This window comes from Ambystoma mexicanum, chromosome 2p (assembly GCF_040938575.1).
Source record: "Ambystoma mexicanum isolate Mex_15411 chromosome 2p, UKY_AmexF1_1, whole genome shotgun sequence".
NCBI lineage: Eukaryota > Metazoa > Chordata > Amphibia > Caudata > Ambystomatidae > Ambystoma > Ambystoma mexicanum.
The window spans coordinates 1,287,327,819-1,287,346,038 of record NC_090923.1 but is presented as its reverse complement, the minus strand read 5'-3'; the positions used below and the strand labels follow the sequence as shown (position 1 = coordinate 1,287,346,038).

Sequence of the window (18,220 nt, the reverse complement as noted above, 5' to 3'; positions counted from 1 at the left end):
TGTATTAACGAATTGTTATAATATTAGTTAATGTACTGTATTGCACAGGTCACTATTGATTTTTTTGGAAATGTGGTTAATATGATTACATTTTTATGGGTTTTTAACTAATACTGCTGAATAATAATAAAGTAAAAAAAATGGTTTAGAAGATAATCGAAGGTTGCATTTGGAATAAAATTACATTATCAAATTGAATTGGTGTATGTATACTGTAGGGACTGATTTTGGAGTTCGGGGTCTAGAGAAACAAACAGGTTGTTGGGATCCTCGGTTTTGTTATTAATAGGTTGTATAGGGGAATGATCCTAATACCCTAAACGTTTTCCCTGTGTCTTTCCTTGGTTGGTACTGTGAACTAATAACCTGCAAAGTCAGAATCCAAGGTATTGGTTGTCTGATTTTGGGCAGAGGACACAACAGGTAATTATATCCATAGCCCATAACCTGGCAAGGAGAACAAGGCCGATTGCGCTTTCTGATGACTTAGACCAGCATCAAAAACAATGCATAATGTGCACTGATCAGAGCAGACTGTAACCCAGTCTGGCAGCTGCCTGGGAATAGCCATCATGGGCATGTGTGTGGTAGTGGGAGGCATGGAGTTAGAGGACTTCAAATACGTACTAGGGGCATTGCGGAATCACTGCAAAGATCTCCAAAGAGACAAATAACTTTTCAGAAAATATGAATGCACAGGTTTTAGCATTTACAAACTGTATAAAGGCCAGCGTGAACATACATCTACCAGTAATAAAGACCTTAAGACAAATAAATCACCAACAAAATTATTTTTAGAAAAATCAGAAAGAGCTAAAGCTTGAAAAATGAAAACTAAATGTAAACAGAGATGCCACTACACCCTAGACAACTAAATGAATCAATCCAGATTCACCAAAGCATATTTAAAAATAGTTCACAACACAAAGACACCTGGACCCATCCTCATCCACCCAAAACAAGATATATTGCAAAATACAAGAGCAACTACAATTAAAAATATCTTCTTCCCAAGACCTATTTGACAACATGTTTTACATTTTATATAAAAAAATGAACTGCCTTTAATTTTGAAGAACCTGAGCCAGAGTGCAATACTGCATATTCTGTGAGGAACCTGATGGCGTCCTCACTTTTTTTCCCCTGGTGTCCTCTTCTCAGGTAACCAGGGAAAGGCCAACGCTTTTGTATCCTGACCCTGCGGGTCAATATACGAGGGAGGATCCCCTTGGTGGAGGAGACTTGGTGAGTGGGGAGAGCACATGCTTAGGTGAGACACGGTATCCCCCATTTCCCTTTCACCACGAACCCTCCATCACTCAAGCCTTCATAGGCTTTTGCCAGCCCTTTACCAGTGATTCCCTAAAGTATTCCGAAATTGCGTCAATATGGTAGCGAGGGGGAAAACCAGGAACACAGGAGTCCGGCACCACGTGGGTGCTTAGAGAGAAAACTCTGGTCAATCCCGTGTTTGTTGAAACTGTAAATACTAGAAGGCCTTGGGAAAGCTGTAAAGGAACGTTAAAGTGGTCATACATGGGTCTTGCACAATCCTTGGTATATTTGAAAGACTTTGAACGACAGGTGAATGAGAAAGGCATGGTGAAATGGTTGTATGAACAGAGTGTTACAAAAGTTGGCAGGAGTGAACCCGGCAGAGGGTTGTCCACAGTTAACTGTTTTGTGAAAGTAAGTGACATCTAAAAGGGGTCCGAGCCTGAAGGAGGGAGATCCAGGAGTAGAAAGTTACCAACCAAACTTTGACTTGTTGAATACGATTTGTGAAAGGTCTACGCCCAGAAGAGGGAGACCCAGGTGCGAAGCGTGAAGCATTGTTTAAAAAGACATTAAGATTTGTGAATACAAGAAGTATTGGAAGACCAGGGGAAGTGAACTGCCCCCCTTGTCGTTTGGGTCCGAGCCCGGAAGTGGGTGATCCAGGGGTGGAAAGCTATCACCCACAGTTCTTTGAGAAAAGGAGCTGGCTATTTGATTTATTGAATTCAATTCATGAGGGGTCTACGCCCAGAAGACGGGTAGCAAGGGGTGAATCGATCAACCAACGTATTTGTGGAACAGAACTTTTTGTTCGTTGAATACATCAGGTCCTCGAAGGCAAGAGACTTAACCATCGATGAACCTGATAGCTAGTACAAGAACTGTCGACTCTCGCTAGGAAAGCTCGAACATGTGCTGTGCTCAGAAGTCCCACCTTATCCTGTGCTCAAAACGTGGGAAAGGGAGACGCCGGGCTAAAGCCATCCTGACTTATGATTTGAGAACACTTCTTTCTTGATTGAAACCCTATCCCACACTCTTTCTGTAATTAGTTGTAAGTACTTGGCAATACTTTGAAAAAAAATTATAGGCCCTTTAATTTGACACACAACGCCACTAGGCTTGTCTTATTGTTCATTTGATGGTCAACGCTTGCTCCCATCTAAGATTTAGGTTTAAGTTAGGTGTTTTTCCACTCTGCTTTCATTGTTCAAAAAACACCCTTGAATTGAGTTAACTTGTGTCCGTCATTACTGTTGCAACCATGAGTTCCTTACACATCCCTACACATTGTATGTTGTTAGTTGTGAGGGCCAGTATTGGTGTTGAACACAGACAGAAATGTCACTTTGGACTTCCTGACAGACTATCCTTAGATTTCATTAGGTAGGCAAATTCCACTTTAGGATAGGGGATGTTAGGCATTCATCCACCCTGTGTTTTAAGTTAAATAAAACTTTGTTGAGAAAACTTGAACCTGTTGTCTGTGTCTGACTCATGATGCCTTCGCAATTCACATCAATGAACGATTTAGAGACCAAATTGTAGATACTGTACGGTCATTTATGAAATTAAATGAAATACAGCGCAAATTAAGAAAATGCATCAATAAAACTACATACTGTACAACTTCATTAATTAATGAAGAGGTTCACGGTCCTGTAATATAAAAGAAAATAAGTGACACACAACATACAAGTGTGAGAAACTGTTAGATCTCTCTGCCCTTCCAGTCTGTTAGCTGGGAAAGAAAGCACGGCGTCGCCAGTTGCTCACCGGCGCATCCACGATCAAAGACTCCAGTGCAAAACTAAAGTGTATCCTAGCAGTCAAGTGCTTCACTTACCCCGGATGCAGCCCAGTGCCTGGAAGGTAGCCTGGCAACGCTGGCGTCCTCTACACTACAGGAGCACTCGTCCTGTTGTGACGGTATCATGCAAACCAAGTCACGTGATACAGTCTTCATAAGCTCCTCCCTGTACAATCACCAGCGCTTCTGAACTTTCTTCGGTGGCGTTTTGGATTCGATTTCCGGTTTCCCGATCATAGTTTTTTCCTGGTCCTCCCGGTTTTGACTTCGGACTGCTTTGGCTGCTCTTTGGAATTTGCCTTTTGATCCTTTGCCTTCCTCATCTTGAACTCGGACTGTCCCTCATTTTGCCTTGGATACTGATTTGGTCTGCTTTGCTCGCTCCCTGCACGACATTGGATTGTTATTGGACTTTGCCTTGGATTGCTTCCACGCTGCTACCTCACCTTGAATGATTTTGGCTTCGTTTTGGTTTTTTAACTTCCTTGTTTTCGTCCCTCACAAGTACACGGACTAGAGACTTCCGTAGGTGTACGTTGTGGGTTGTTTGCTTCTTAAGCCTCGCGACTGAGGTTTGCTACGAACTTCCTCTGCCCCTCCGGGCCGTTGTTACCACTGGACAGGAGTCCAACATGGTAAGACTAAGAAAGTAATTAGGGACTCCTAGTTATTCTGTTGATGCTTATTGATAAGTTACTCATTGCAGTATTCTTTGCTTAGACTGCAGGTGTCAGCATTACCAGCCGGTTAACTTCTTACCTGAGTTAGCAGGTTAGTGGTATTCCGTGTATGCTGTTTTGTATTGGCCTTATTGTTTATGCAAAGTCTGATACTTGCCTTGTTTTCAGCCGGTGGTGTGTCCTCCTGTATACCGTGTCTGCACTTCTACGGCGCCTGGGTCATCGGTCTCCTGTCTTTCCAGTAATAGACCATTCTGGTTGTTATTTCTAATAGCCAGACAGGTACATTATTTGGAAGACTTCGTCATCTACACGACGAGGCAAGTTGCTCCATATCAAGTGCTACATTGGTCTGACAGAAACACAATGTTTCAGTTATAGAAATTGTTGAGGCACTTGCACAAAGAACATTTTATCTCTAATATCTTAAGCAAGCACAGGGTTGTAAGCGAGGGCCTACATTGCACTAGCAGCCTCAACCCAATTTCCTAATATTATTATGGTATATATTTAGGAGGTACAAAAGTTCATGTCTGACAACCCAACCTTTCTAGTACTGGTAAGAAACAAAATCCTTATTTAACCGTAATTCAGCCTACTCTAGACAGCAAAGTGAGTGTATGTGCTACGGGACTCTTTATAGCAGGGGTTTGCAACCTGCGGCTCTTCAGATGTTTTCAACTAAGACTCTGGTGATCCCTTACCATTAACTATGCTGACTCTGATGGGTGTTGTAGTCAACAACATCTGGCAAACCAAAGGTTGCAGACCTCTGATTCATAGTAACATTGTAGCATTAAAAACATATCAAACCATTCTGGCCAGAGAAAGCGCTGTAGGTTTTGGAGGTGGTATTTTCTGTCGTCTGTTTTTCTCCTTGTGGACAAGATTCATGGCTGCATCTTCCAGGGCAGGCTGATAATCTGTCTGACTTCCACACCGTTGCTTCAGAGATTCCACAAGAAAGGCACACTGCAGTGAAACATGCACAAATAACACTGTGAAAAGAATTCATTTTAGGGAAAAAGCATCTTCAACTTGATAGAATTCATATTTGACCCAGGCAGAATTGGGTTTAAAATGTATGCCTCTTTCACTCTGACAAATCTGAAAGCTGTATTGGGAAATAAAAATGTCATGTGTACAAAATAATTATAAATATGGCATATATACAGTTGGTGGCGATCCTGCAACCAGGTTACACATCTATACGCCACCAGCACCAAACCATCTACTTTTAAGGACAAAGATTGCATTCTCCAGGAATGCCTGAAGGCTGTACAATTCTAGAATGACATTTTTGTACAAGTCTGATCTTGAGAATGCATAAAGGACATTATTCAGTCGTGGGTAACTTGGCACTGTGAATACCTGTGAAATGTGACAAATCCAGGGAATTCGTCCCTTCTCCCCAAGGGAGAGCCATCCTCTGTAAGGCTAGGCAGATGAGCTCGCTATGCAAAACCCTCTGTAAGGATTTGGGAAAGCGGGATCTCACTGGGAGGGACTCCCCCTTACGAGACAAGGACTCGGAGTTCAACAAGGTTGAAACATCTCCCTTAGCCCCAAGTGTTCTCTGCATAGATGTTACTAGTGCATAATATCAATGTAATGGGGCACTCACACATGCTTGTTTTGGCTGCTGACCTCTTCTTAAAGTTGAAGCCCCAGACCAATGGGATGCTTCTCTTAATTCAGACACCAGCATATAAGGGACAAGACCCTTACCTGGGAAGAGAGGAGATGACACAAACCCAGCCAACTCGAAGGAAGCCATGTAGAGGGAAAATCACCATTACAGCGCAGAGCCGATGTAGCCTGGAGGCAGGACAACAGTGGTGGGCAGAGAGCCTGTGCAACGCTACCGAGCCCAGCAGAGCAGTGTAAAACCACAGTTCCAAGGTCTCTGCCGGCGAGTGACAAAACTGCGACCAAAGAAGACGACCAGCCTGCCGGAGAGAAGACGCCCGCAACAGGGAGCAAGGCACCACCGTCCTGTGCAAGACGGTTCCACCACAGACGGAATGACTGCTTCCCCCTGGGAAGGAGACCGAGGAACAGCGGGTACGTGACAAGGAGAGGGAGGAAAATAACACACGAAGAAGGGTAGAAAAATCCTGTTTAGAAAAGGACATTTCTAGAAAGAACAGGAAATAAAGGAATCCCTAAAATTAGGTAAATGAGAAGCCTATAACCTAGAAGGTGGAAGAGTGAAGAGGAAAAAACACAAGAATGGTATATGCGAAAGAGTCTTCCTAAAGGAGGCACTTAGCTGAGAGGCAAAGACCGAGACCGGTCAGATAACCAGAGCCACAGACAGCGGCTAGAGAACTCTAGTCAGTAAGTTGAATCTGAATCTACAGGTTCAGGTGGGGCTACCAAAAGTCATCCCATCCAGGGAACGGAACCACCATGAAAAGGTGGGATGAAGCTAACAGTTGAACAATTGAGGCACATTCAAAAACAAGTTCTATATTTAGGGAAGAAACATGTAAGTTTGCCAGGAGTTTGCCCTTTTTGCTCTGAGGCAATGTTGAGGAACCTTTATGGTTTGTTTAGAAAATCGTGATGAGTTCTATCCCATTGCAACACATTTCCCAGAGGTATATGAAGGAACATTGGAAGGTTTCCTGTTTTTTGATCTCCATAGGATAGCCATTGGACCGAGAGGCGGTGATAGAGAACTGTCACTGCGCCAACAGAAGACCAGATATATACTTGATTTTGATACAGAGTCCTGTTGGGCATAACATTGATGAAGAGTTACACACTTTTCTAGGAACTTAGTGCATCGATCAGTTGTTAACAACATGTCTGTATCTTCCTGGATTTTTAGCCTGTAGTCACCAGGGTGCATCTGATTGTTTTTGAGTTTTGTTTTATTTCCGTTTGTTTTGATTTTTTCAATTTTGTTCTTAGTGTATTGGTATTCATTGTTTGTTTGTTTTTTATTTCACCTTTTGCTCTTTTTCTGCAATTTTGGGATTTATATTTCATTTTGGGTTTCTTTTGGTTTCATAGGTTAACATATGTGGGATTTATTGTTGTGTTTTAGTATATTGGTTTGGTATACTCGGATACATCAGCATTCAGTGATGGCATTGTGCAATTACAGTGCGGTCACTATTTGAAACATATTGCATGTGGAATTAGATTTTCTAACACATATTGTAATTTATATAGTAGGCACTGGCATTTTGTGCCGTCATATAGGCAGATACAGAAAGCACTGTATACATTATTTTGGGTTGAGATGTAATCATTATGTATTTTACAGTGGATGGACTGTTATTGTAAACGTTTGTGGCATTGTGCATTTGAAAAGGTATGTTTACCCTTGCACCAAGCACTTTATATCTCTGGTCTTGCAGCTGGGGTCTAGTCCCATATAATTAAATGTATACCCTTTATACTTGATACTGTTACTTTATCTGTAATGTAATTTGCGTCTTATATTCTTGATATTGTTATTTATTTATTTTAAGTTGTATAACGCGCCACACGGCTATGGGCCTCAAGGCTTACAAAAAACAGAACTGGGAAAGGGTGGGTGAAGGCTGAACAGGTAGGTTTTTATTTCCTTCTTAAAAAGCACCAGATTTTCAGCCAGGCGTATATGTCCAGGAAGTAGGTTCCACTGCAGCGAAGCCTGAGTTTCGAAGGAGGAACCTCCGTAACGCACCTGCTTGTATCTGGGCTGGATGAATGTGGGATAGGAGAGGAGCGAAGCTTCCTTCCGCCTACTTTACCCGCTAGATAAGATATGTAGGGCAGGTATGTGATTGACATTTAAAGGACAGTGTCAGGATCTTGTGGGTGATCCTGTGTTGTATAGGCAACCAACTAAGTGCACTCCTTGCATCTGAAACATGAGCACATTTGGGCAGGCCCCAAATAGCCCCAACTGCATTAATCTGTGCAACCTGCAGGGCTTATATGTTAAGGTGTGTGGTGCCCGCTAGGAGACTATTGCAGTAGTTAAATCTGGAATTAACTAGCAGAGTGGCAAGCAACGCATAGTTATTGGCAGAGAGAAAAGGGTGGATATAATGTATTCGCTTGGTATTAAGGCCACAGGATGATTGAATATAAGACACATGTGGCCTCAGATAATTCTTCATCTAGGAAAACCCCCAAGGTCCTGACTTTTTTCGACACTGTGATGATATTGCCAGCATTCTGGAAATTGGCATATACCGGGGCTAATTTGCCACGGCAAGCTCTTGATGCCACGATCAGAAGCTTTTTTTTTTTTTTTTTTTTACAATTGAGTTGCCTGCCATCCAAGCCTGGATGGCGTTGTAGACTGTGTTTATGGCAGTCAGGTCCTACTCATACCTCCCACTGAGCTGGAAGACAACCTGGGTGTCATCAGCATAGTTTGTATATCGGAGACCCAGGGCGTCCAGCATGTCAAGGAGAGGCCGGATGTACATGTTAAATAAAGTAGGTGACAGGCAGGAACCCTGGGGGAAGCCGCATGTCTGAGAAACGGGGTTGGAACTTTCCTCACCTACGGACACCCGGACTGTCCGTGGGATGAGAAATGAGGATATCCACTGGGATGCTTGACTGGAACAGTGTGCAACCTCCCCCAGTCTCGTCACCAGAAGGGAGTGGTCCACCAGGTCGAAGGCCACGGAAAGGTCCAGAAGCATTAGTAGGGCGGGATGACCATTGTCCACCATGCCGGCCAATGTGAATTTAAGGTCCAGCATTGCGATTTCCGTCCCATGCTGAGCTCTGAAACCTGATTGGCGTGAACCAAGGGTCTTGTGGTCTTCGATATGCTTCTGTAATTGAAGATATGTCAATTTGTCCATGATCCTCAGCTCTCTGGCCAACCTCTCTTGGCCCTCTTCCTGCTCCTACCTGCAAGGCAAAAAGCCTCGGGGTCATCTTCGACTCCACACTCTCCTTCTCTCCTCATATATCTGACGTCTCTAAGAAGTCACACTACCAGCTGCACCTCCTCAGAGGTATTCTTCCTTTCCTTTCCTTCCCCCAGAAGCTCACTGTCTCCCGAGCCCTGGTTCTCTCGAAGCTGGACTACTGTAACAGCCTCTATCTAAATCTGCCTGCCTCCACTCTCCGCCCTCTGCAACTCATGCAGAACAGGACTGCGAGACTTGTCCTTGGCCTTAAGCCCAGGGACCATATCTCTCCAGGACTGACATCTCTACACTGGCTCCCAGTGGCTGCGAGGATTAAGTTCAAAACCCTCTGCATTGTCCACAAGGCCTTCTGGGGTCTGGGGCCTAAATACCTTCAACTCTCTCTTCCTAAATATCTTCCTTCTCGAGCTCTTCGCTCATCCGTCTACAACTCCCCCAGGGTCAGCCGTTTCGCCAAGCAACGAGTTGGGGGTAGATCTCTCTCCGCGGCAGGGGCCTCCCTCTGGAACAACCTTCCTGCCTCCCTGAAACTTGAGGAGAACCATCTCCGGTTCCGGAAGCACCTCAAACCCTTCCTCTTTGCTTCTGCTTTCTCTCTCCCTCTCCCCTGCTAAATTCTTCACTGAAACTGCACTGAATCTGCAACTGGGCCACTCTCACCGACCTCGGTCCTTGGCCCAGCCACTCTCCACTTGCACTGCCTCCCTGGCAATCCCTGCACTGCGGGACTGTCTCTGTATCCTTACAGCCCCCCCTTCCCAGCACTTGTCTGCACTTACCTTGCACTTGCCACCAGCTAGCCCTATTATTTATTTTTATTCTTCTTACCCTTTACTGCACTTCCCCCCTCCCCTTGCACTTTTTCCCTTCCCCCTACCCCTGCACTTGCGCGATCTGAATGACACCTGGCCTAGTAGGATCGTTGTCTGTCTTCCCCTCGTTCCTGTTAGGGAGAATTCTCTGTTTAGGCTGAATTTCCCTACCTAGTGAGTCCCCCAGCAGCTTTGCTGGATTTCTGGGGTTTAATTTTTTCTCCTGCCAAGAGTGAGACTCTTTTACCCTCACTCTTGGACATGTTGAAGTGTGTTTTCTTGGTTAAACCTTGTGTTGAATGGGCTATGGGGTCTTTTACTCCATAGGGCCTCATGTATTTTTGTGATGTGGGTCACACAGCACCCTCTGTGCCGTGACCCAGGGGTGTCCTAGGGACTCCCCAACATAGACTCCATACCCTGGGACTGACTACTGTCTCCCAGGGCATGTAAAGTCACCAAAGACTTTGCTAGTCTTGAATCCTGAACAGAACCAGTACAAACCATCATATTGTGGACGTACTGGCTGGGGCAATTCGATTGCCCCAGGGTCTGTTAGTCGAGGGGGCACGTCTCCGTCCCCCCTGATCGAGTTTTGGCTGGTGGCAGTGGAAACTACTTTTTATATTCGACCGCGAATATTTTCCTATGGGATTTCCCATTGTTTTAGGCTAACACATTTAATTATTTATTTACGGTAGCCTTAAACATACCGCCGGTTTATATATTTATTTTTATAACTCCGGTTGGGACTTTTTGCCAAAACTTGATTCTAAAATGGCGTTGGTGTTCGCCTCTGTAACTCTGACCCAAAGTGGAGCCCTTTGTTCCACTTTTGGCGGGCTTCTCCACAGAAGCCCTCCAAAGTGGTGCCACTCTGTCTGGGGTACTTAGGAGGGGTGGAGGGGGATTTAGGCACCCTGGACTGAGTTACCTTGGTAACTCAAGTCGCACTCCGTCCTGATTGGCCCAAGTGGTGAGCCGCCCGGCTCACCACTTAGCATGTTTGAGTGACAGCTAGGCTGGGTGAATGGGGGCTTGTTGCATAAAAGCAGGGCTTTGGGGACTGGGACTTCAGAAGTCGCCACAGGACCAAGAATCCGACGAGGGAAGAGCTGAGCCGACCTGCTTCGACGACACCACCCGGTGGAGCCCTGCTGAACCGTCTCACCACTTTTTCCCGACGACCGAGGAGAACTCTTAACGGAGTGGCTCCTTCCCTTGACTGGTGGGGACAACCAGTTTTCGCCTTCTTTCCGTTCTTTTGAGGTATCTCGTGGCCGCCTTGCCTGTGCCAAGCACCCCGGCATCCGGAATACCACACTTTACCCCCATACCGCGAAAGTCGGTACCAACCCCTTAACCGGAGGACTCCGCGGCTGGTTTCTTCCCGGGCAGTGCTACGACCTTTCTCTTCTGCTCTTCAGCGAGATATTCTTCTCCCCTGACCGACGTCGAGCCTTGCTGTCACTGCCTGGAACAACTGCCCCCGCTGGAGGATCCTTTCCGCTTAAGGTACTGTGTTCCGCCTGGCTTCCCTTGCTACCGACTGTACGGGGTAGATTTAGTCCCCGGCTTTCGAACCTGGGAGTGCCTGGGACACTTTGGCTAAACTTTCTGAGCCACTCTAAACTCTTTTTGACTCTTTGCAAGACTTTGAATCTCTAACTAACAGTGTGATCTTGGGCACATTTTCGCTCCGGCTACTCTAAGAGTGGGCCCTGCCTAGTGACTTTTGCTCACCTGTGACTTTATTCTTCTTTAAGCCTATTGCAAGTGTTCTGGACCTTAGAGTGGTGTGTCTAACCTATTTCTGCTTTTTCTCTCCCTTTCTTGGAAACTACTAGAGTGTCATCTAACGTTAAGCACTCACCTCTGTTTTAATTAAGTGGTGTTAACCTAGAGTTGTCTAGATAGGAGAAAGGATTGAATTTACTTTCATTATAACTGTGTTGGAGTGTTTTTACCATATTCGTTGTTAGAGTGTTTTTACTTATGTGTGTTTTTAAATAAATAACTATATTCTTTTGAAACCAAGCTCTGGTCAGTGTTTGCTTGTGCTATTGTGTTTTGGTACATATTGTGTATACTTTGCATACTGCCTAACTCTTCTTGAGAGAAGTCTGACTGCTCAGCCACAGCTACCAGGTAAATCTGGGTGGTGCGGACTGCTACCAAAGGGGTTTACTGCTCTACCTGTGGTCTTAAATCTTTTGCAGTGTTCCCCAAGGGAACTGCACAGGTTTCTGCCTAACACTGGTGTACAGCGGTGGGATTTGTATTGAGTATACATTTTATTGTGCTTTAGATACCTTAGTGCAACTAACCACAAAGCTTAGCACTGAAAAAGTAAAACCTCTAACATGTCAGTTATAGAAAGCTATAGTCAAGAGTCCCTTGCAGCCAAAACTGCTGATTGTTTAAGAGTGCTCTGTAAACATAAGGATCTCCTGACTAAGGGCAAGAAAATGGAGCTGATTGAAAGATTGTTAGCTAACCAAAGTCTGGGTGATGGTTCAGAGGAGCCTACCACTCCAGCAACTGTAGATGACAGTATTGAAGTTAACATGGAGCAAAATGTTGATGATTCTGAGGAAGAGTCAGAAGAGGAGGGTGAGGCTGTTGTAACTGTCCCCCCTAGGCCTCTGCCTGCTCTACCTGCTGTACCTACTGGACCTTTACCAGGTCCCACATTTAGTCCTCAGTACTTTGAACTGGAGAAAATGAAGCTAGAATTGGAGTATAAGAAACTTAATGCTCAAACTGACAAAGAACTAAGGCTAAGGGAAATGGAGCTCAAGTATGACTTAGAAATGAAGAAATTATCTGTTGAGAATGTTTCTCTCTCTGGCTCCTCTAGAAGTTCCAGTCCTAAAAGACCCCGGATGCCTAAAGAATTGGTTGGTATGTATGAGCCTAAGTTGGATGTGTTGGATTGGTTGTCTCTGTTTGAATATAATCATGGGCTCCAGAACATCACAGGAAATGACTTACTCACCTGGTTGTTCTCTAGGCTTCCCCCTGTTGCAACTGATGTGGTAATGGAGATGGGGGAGGAGGATAGGAAGGACTATGAATGTGTGAAACTAGCTTTGATAGCTAGGTTTGGGAAGACCCCTTCCCAGTATCTTAAGAGGTTTAGGAGCCTCAAAAAGCATGATGGTACCCCTTGGGCTACCTGGGTGAGTGAATGTTTGAAAAACTTAGAGGGATGGATTAAGGGTTACAAGGTGAACACTTATGAGGGGATGAGAAATCTCTTTATGTTGGAGTCAATTTATGATGCCTGCTCTCCTGAGCTCAGACAGCACTTGGCTGATTCACAGGAATTGGATCCTAGGAAGCTAGCTAAGGCTGCTGACTTGTGGGTTGCCAACAGGGCCACTCACAAGGATTCTGGGGTAACTCAGAAGAAGGATGGGGAGAAACAGCCTAAAAAGGACCCCAAAGAGAATTCTAATACCTCCCATACCCAAGAGGGCCACAAACAACCAAATAACCAGGGTAAGCCCCAGGGTAAACCGAATCAGGCTAGTGTACCTTCTGGTCCCAGACCAGAAGGAGGTCAGAACAAGCCTCCATTCCAGCGAGCCTTTGGCTCATGCTTTGTTTGTAAGGCTACTGACCATGTGAAAGGAGATCCCAGATGTAAGGGTAAACCTTCAGGGGTCCAGCTTGCCTCCTTAGCCTTCGCTCCAGAAGAGGAAGTACATATGGCAAGTGGAAACTTTCTATTACTAGCTGATGAACCCACTGGAGTCTCAGCTAGTGTTTCTTTAGTCTCTCTGGGGTTGTGGGAGCAACAGAATTTAGATGTCTATAACTCTATCCCAGATAATACTAAAGAGTATTATAAGGACAGTGTCCAGGTGAATGGTCAGGAGACTCCTGCCATTAGGGACACTGGAGCCAGCATAACTGTGGTGGATGAATCATTTTTCAAGGCAGAGGATGTTGCTAAGGCACCCAAATGCCTCACCAAGTTAGCTGGTGGGCCTGTGCAGATGTGTCCCCAGTTACCAGTTCTCATCCAATGTAATGATATGGCTGTAAAAATACCTGTCAGTGTACAATGTGAAGTGCCAGGTAGGGTTCTGTTGGGTAATGACCTCAAAGCTCTTGGAGTTGTATCTCATACCCCCAGACCTCCTAGCAAAAGGTTTCAGGAACTCACAAAACCTGCAAGGGAGAAAACCCTGAGAGGGTTATCTCAGGAGATGATGACAGAAATCACTCCTCTACCACTGGAGCAACTTACTGCAGTAACTACCAGATCAGGAGCAAAGGGGCAACCCAAGACTCCTAGGAAAAAGCCAGCAGCAAGCACTCCAGTGCTTCCAACAAGGACTTCCCCTAGGTTGTCCAAAGTTACACCTGTAACTCCCCCTCCAGCTGAGGCTGAGAGGGAGGTACAACCCTGTGTGGTTGAGCTAGACTCTGAGGAAGAGCTAGAAGGAGGCCCCAACCTTATTGGAGATTTGGACCCTGAGGACCATCCTGAGCTGCAGTCTTTACTGGCAGAAGGTGGGCCTAGCAGGGCAGCTTTTCGTAAGGGGCAAAGAGAATGTCCAACTCTGGAAGGTCTCCGCCACCAGGCAGCTTCTCAAGCTGATGGGCAAGAGCCTGGGAAGTATAGGTTGCACTGGGAAGATGGCCTCTTCTACAGTGAACCCACTGAGTCTGAACCTGGAGACTACAAACGCCTTGTAGTCCCACAAGAAAACAGACAACAGTTCTTACAACTAGCCCATGAGATACCTTTGGCTGGCCACTTGAGTTTCAAGAAGACCAAGGAAAGGCTCTCACTCTACTTTTATTGGCCAAAGATGGGGGCTGAAGTAGATAGATATTGTAAGAGCTGCCATACCTGCCAGACTTCTGGTAAGGTTGGTTCCAAGAATGTGGCACCTTTAGTGCCTCTCCCAGTTGTGGGAGTCCCATTTGAGAGGGTAGGGATTGACATTGTTGGTCCCCTTGATCCTCCAACCTCCTCAGGCAACAGGTTTATCCTTGTTGTAGTAGACCATGCTACTAGATACCCTGAGGCCATTCCTATGAGGACTGTTACAGCTCCGGCTGTGGCTAAGGCCCTCCTTGGTATTTTTACCAGGGTTGGGTTTCCTAAGGAGGTAATCTCTGACAGGGGGTCAAACTTTATGTCCCACTACAGGAAGGCCATGTGGAAAACCTGTGGAGTTACCTACAAGTTCTCAACCGCCTACCACCCTCAGACAAACGGGTTGGTTGAAAGGTTTAACAGAACCATGAAGAGCATGATAGGTGCTTTAGAAGAACCCCTTAAGAAAAAGTGGGACCTTCTACTGCCATGCCTTCTCTTTGCTTATAGAGAAGTCCCTCAGGAGGGAGTAGGTTATTCTCCCTTTGAGCTTCTCTATGGCCATCCAGTCAGAGGTCCATTGGCCCTGATTAAGGAGGGGTTGGAAGGTGCTCCTCCCCTCAAGCCAGTCAGAGTGACTGACTATGTGATAGGTCTCCGGAGGAGAATGTCACACATGATGGCAGAAGCAAGTGACAACTTGAAAGCTGGTCAAGCCCTGGTCAAACATTGGCACGACCAAAAGGCTAACATGGTTGAGTTTACTCAAGACCAGCTAGTTCTAGTTATGCTCCCAACAAGGCAGAGGGCCTTGCAAGACAAATGGATGGGACCCTTCAAGGTTGTGGGAAAACTTGGAGAGGTCAACTATCTGGTGGATCTGGGCAGACCCAGGGAAGCTCCTAGAGTCTTCCACACCAACCGACTAAAAGCATACATCTCCAGACCTGATGTAGGAGCCTTGCTTCTAGCTTCAGCTGCAGAGGAGGAAGAGAGTGAATCTCTCCCTGATCTCCTCAGAGGTATACCTTTAGATGAAAAAGTTGAAGGAGTCCATCTCTCTTCAGACCTGACACCTGAGCAACAAGAGGAGTGCAAATCTATGTTAAATCAGTTTGCCTCCCTGTTCTCACTGTCACCAGGCTTGACCCCTTGGGGCCAGCACGAGATACTCACTGGTGACTGTCTGCCAGTCAAAAGCAGAGGATACAGAATGTCAGAACATATCAGAGCCCACATCAAAGGAGAGGTCAAGAAGATGCTTGATCTCGGGGTAATAGAGCCCTCTACTAGTCCATGGTCTAGCCCAGTTGTGTTAGTACCAAAGGCAGGATCCAAAGACTTGAGATTCTGTGTGGACTATAGAGCTCTAAATGCAGTCACCAAGACTGATGCCCACCCTTTGCCCAGGACAGATGAGTTGGTGGATAAACTTGGTGCAGCCAAGTACCTCAGCACATTTGACCTGACGTCAGGCTATTGGCAAATAGCCCTGACAGACCATGCCAAGGAGAAAACTGCATTTTCGACCCCAGTTGGCTTGTACCAGTTTAAGGTCATGCCTTTTGGACTAAAAAATGCACCTGCCACATTCCAAAGGATGGTGAACCAGGTTCTGGCTGGGATGGAAGATTTCTGCATGGCATACTTGGATGACATTGCAGTCTTCAGCCACTCCTGGGAAGAACATGTGAACCACCTAGGACATGTGTTGCAGGCTCTGAAACAGGCCCATTTGACAATCAAAGCCAGTAAGTGCCAGATTGGTCAAAGTAAAGTGGTCTACCTTGGACATGAGGTAGGAGGTGGAGAAATAAGGCCTTTGCCCAGCAAGATTGAAGCTGTGCAAAATTGGACAACACCAACTACTCAAACCCAAGTGAGAGCTTTTCTAGGCCTCACTGGGTATTACAGGAATTTCATTGAGAACTATGGGACCATAGCTTCTCCACTGAATGTAATCTCCTCTCCCAAATTCCCTAAGAAGGTAAAATGGAATGAGGAGTGCAATCAGGCCTTTGAAAAACTGAAGAGAGCTCTTTGCCAGGCTCCAGTATTGAGAGCTCCTGACTACCACCAACCTTTCATTGTACAAACTGATGCTTCCAATGTAGGTATAGGTGCAGTTCTAAGCCAACTGGATGAGAAGGGTAGGGAGCACCCCATTTGCTTCATCAGTAGGAAACTGAAGGATCCTGAGACAAGGTGGGCAACTATCGAAAGAGAATGCTTTGCTATTGTGTGGGCACTGAAGAAGTTTAGGCCATACTTGTATGGTTCTACTTTTGTTATTCAGACTGACCACCAACCCTTGAGATGGTTAATGCAAATGAAGGGGGAAAATCCAAAACTATTGAGATGGTCAATCTGCCTGCAAGGGTTTGATTTCACCATTGAGCACAGGTCAGGGTGTCACCATCAAAATGCTGATGGACTCTCTAGGATGTATATCATCGACTAGAGGTATGAGGTTCATCCAGGAGTGGATTAAATCCTCCTGTCCCTTAGTCTGGGGGGGGCGAGTGTTAGGGAGAATTCTCTGTTTAGGCTGAATTTCCCTACCTAGTGAGTCCCCCAGCAGCTTTGCTGGATTTCTGGGGTTTAATTTTTTCTCCTGCCAAGAGTGAGACTCTTTTACCCTCACTCTTGGACATGTTGAAGTGTGTTTTCTTGGTTAAACCTTGTGTTGAATGGGCTATGGGGTCTTTTACTCCATAGGGCCTCATGTATTTTTGTGATGTGGGTCACACAGCACCCTCTGTGCCGTGACCCAGGGGTGTCCTAGGGACTCCCCAACATAGACTCCATACCCTGGGACTGACTACTGTCTCCCAGGGCATGTAAAGTCACCAAAGACTTTGCTAGTCTTGAATCCTGAACAGAACCAGTACAAACCATCATATTGTGGACGTACTGGCTGGGGCAATTCGATTGCCCCAGGGTCTGTTAGTCGAGGGGGCACGTCTCCGTCCCCCCTGATCGAGTTTTGGCTGGTGGCAGTGGAAACTACTTTTTATATTCGACCGCGAATATTTTCCTATGGGATTTCCCATTGTTTTAGGCTAACACATTTAATTATTTATTTACGGTAGCCTTAAACATACCGCCGGTTTATATATTTATTTTTATAACTCCGGTTGGGACTTTTTGCCAAAACTTGATTCTAAAATGGCGTTGGTGTTCGCCTCTGTAACTCTGACCCAAAGTGGAGCCCTTTGTTCCACTTTTGGCGGGCTTCTCCACAGAAGCCCTCCAAAGTGGTGCCACTCTGTCTGGGGTACTTAGGAGGGGTGGAGGGGGATTTAGGCACCCTGGACTGAGTTACCTTGGTAACTCAAGTCGCACTCCGTCCTGATTGGCCCAAGTGGTGAGCCGCCCGGCTCACCACTTAGCATGTTTGAGTGACAGCTAGGCTGGGTGAATGGGGGCTTGTTGCATAAAAGCAGGGCTTTGGGGACTGGGACTTCAGAAGTCGCCACAGGACCAAGAATCCGACGAGGGAAGAGCTGAGCCGACCTGCTTCGACGACACCACCCGGTGGAGCCCTGCTGAACCGTCTCACCACTTTTTCCCGACGACCGAGGAGAACTCTTAACGGAGTGGCTCCTTCCCTTGACTGGTGGGGACAACCAGTTTTCGCCTTCTTTCCGTTCTTTTGAGGTATCTCGTGGCCGCCTTGCCTGTGCCAAGCACCCCGGCATCCGGAATACCACACTTTACCCCCATACCGCGAAAGTCGGTACCAACCCCTTAACCGGAGGACTCCGCGGCTGGTTTCTTCCCGGGCAGTGCTACGACCTTTCTCTTCTGCTCTTCAGCGAGATATTCTTCTCCCCTGACCGACGTCGAGCCTTGCTGTCACTGCCTGGAACAACTGCCCCCGCTGGAGGATCCTTTCCGCTTAAGGT

General features: G+C 46.1%; 1 protein-coding gene across 1 annotated transcript in view; it reads right to left on the bottom strand.

Moving 5' to 3' along the window:
• Positions 1-18,220, bottom strand: part of VWA3A (von Willebrand factor A domain containing 3A) — a 2,090,411-nt gene that overhangs the window by 814,231 nt on the left and 1,257,960 nt on the right. Inside the window, exon 22 of the mRNA XM_069645605.1 lies at positions 4,582-4,740. Coding sequence (XP_069501706.1) covers positions 4,582-4,740 — 159 coding nt within the window. The remainder of the gene's footprint in view (positions 1-4,581; positions 4,741-18,220) is intronic.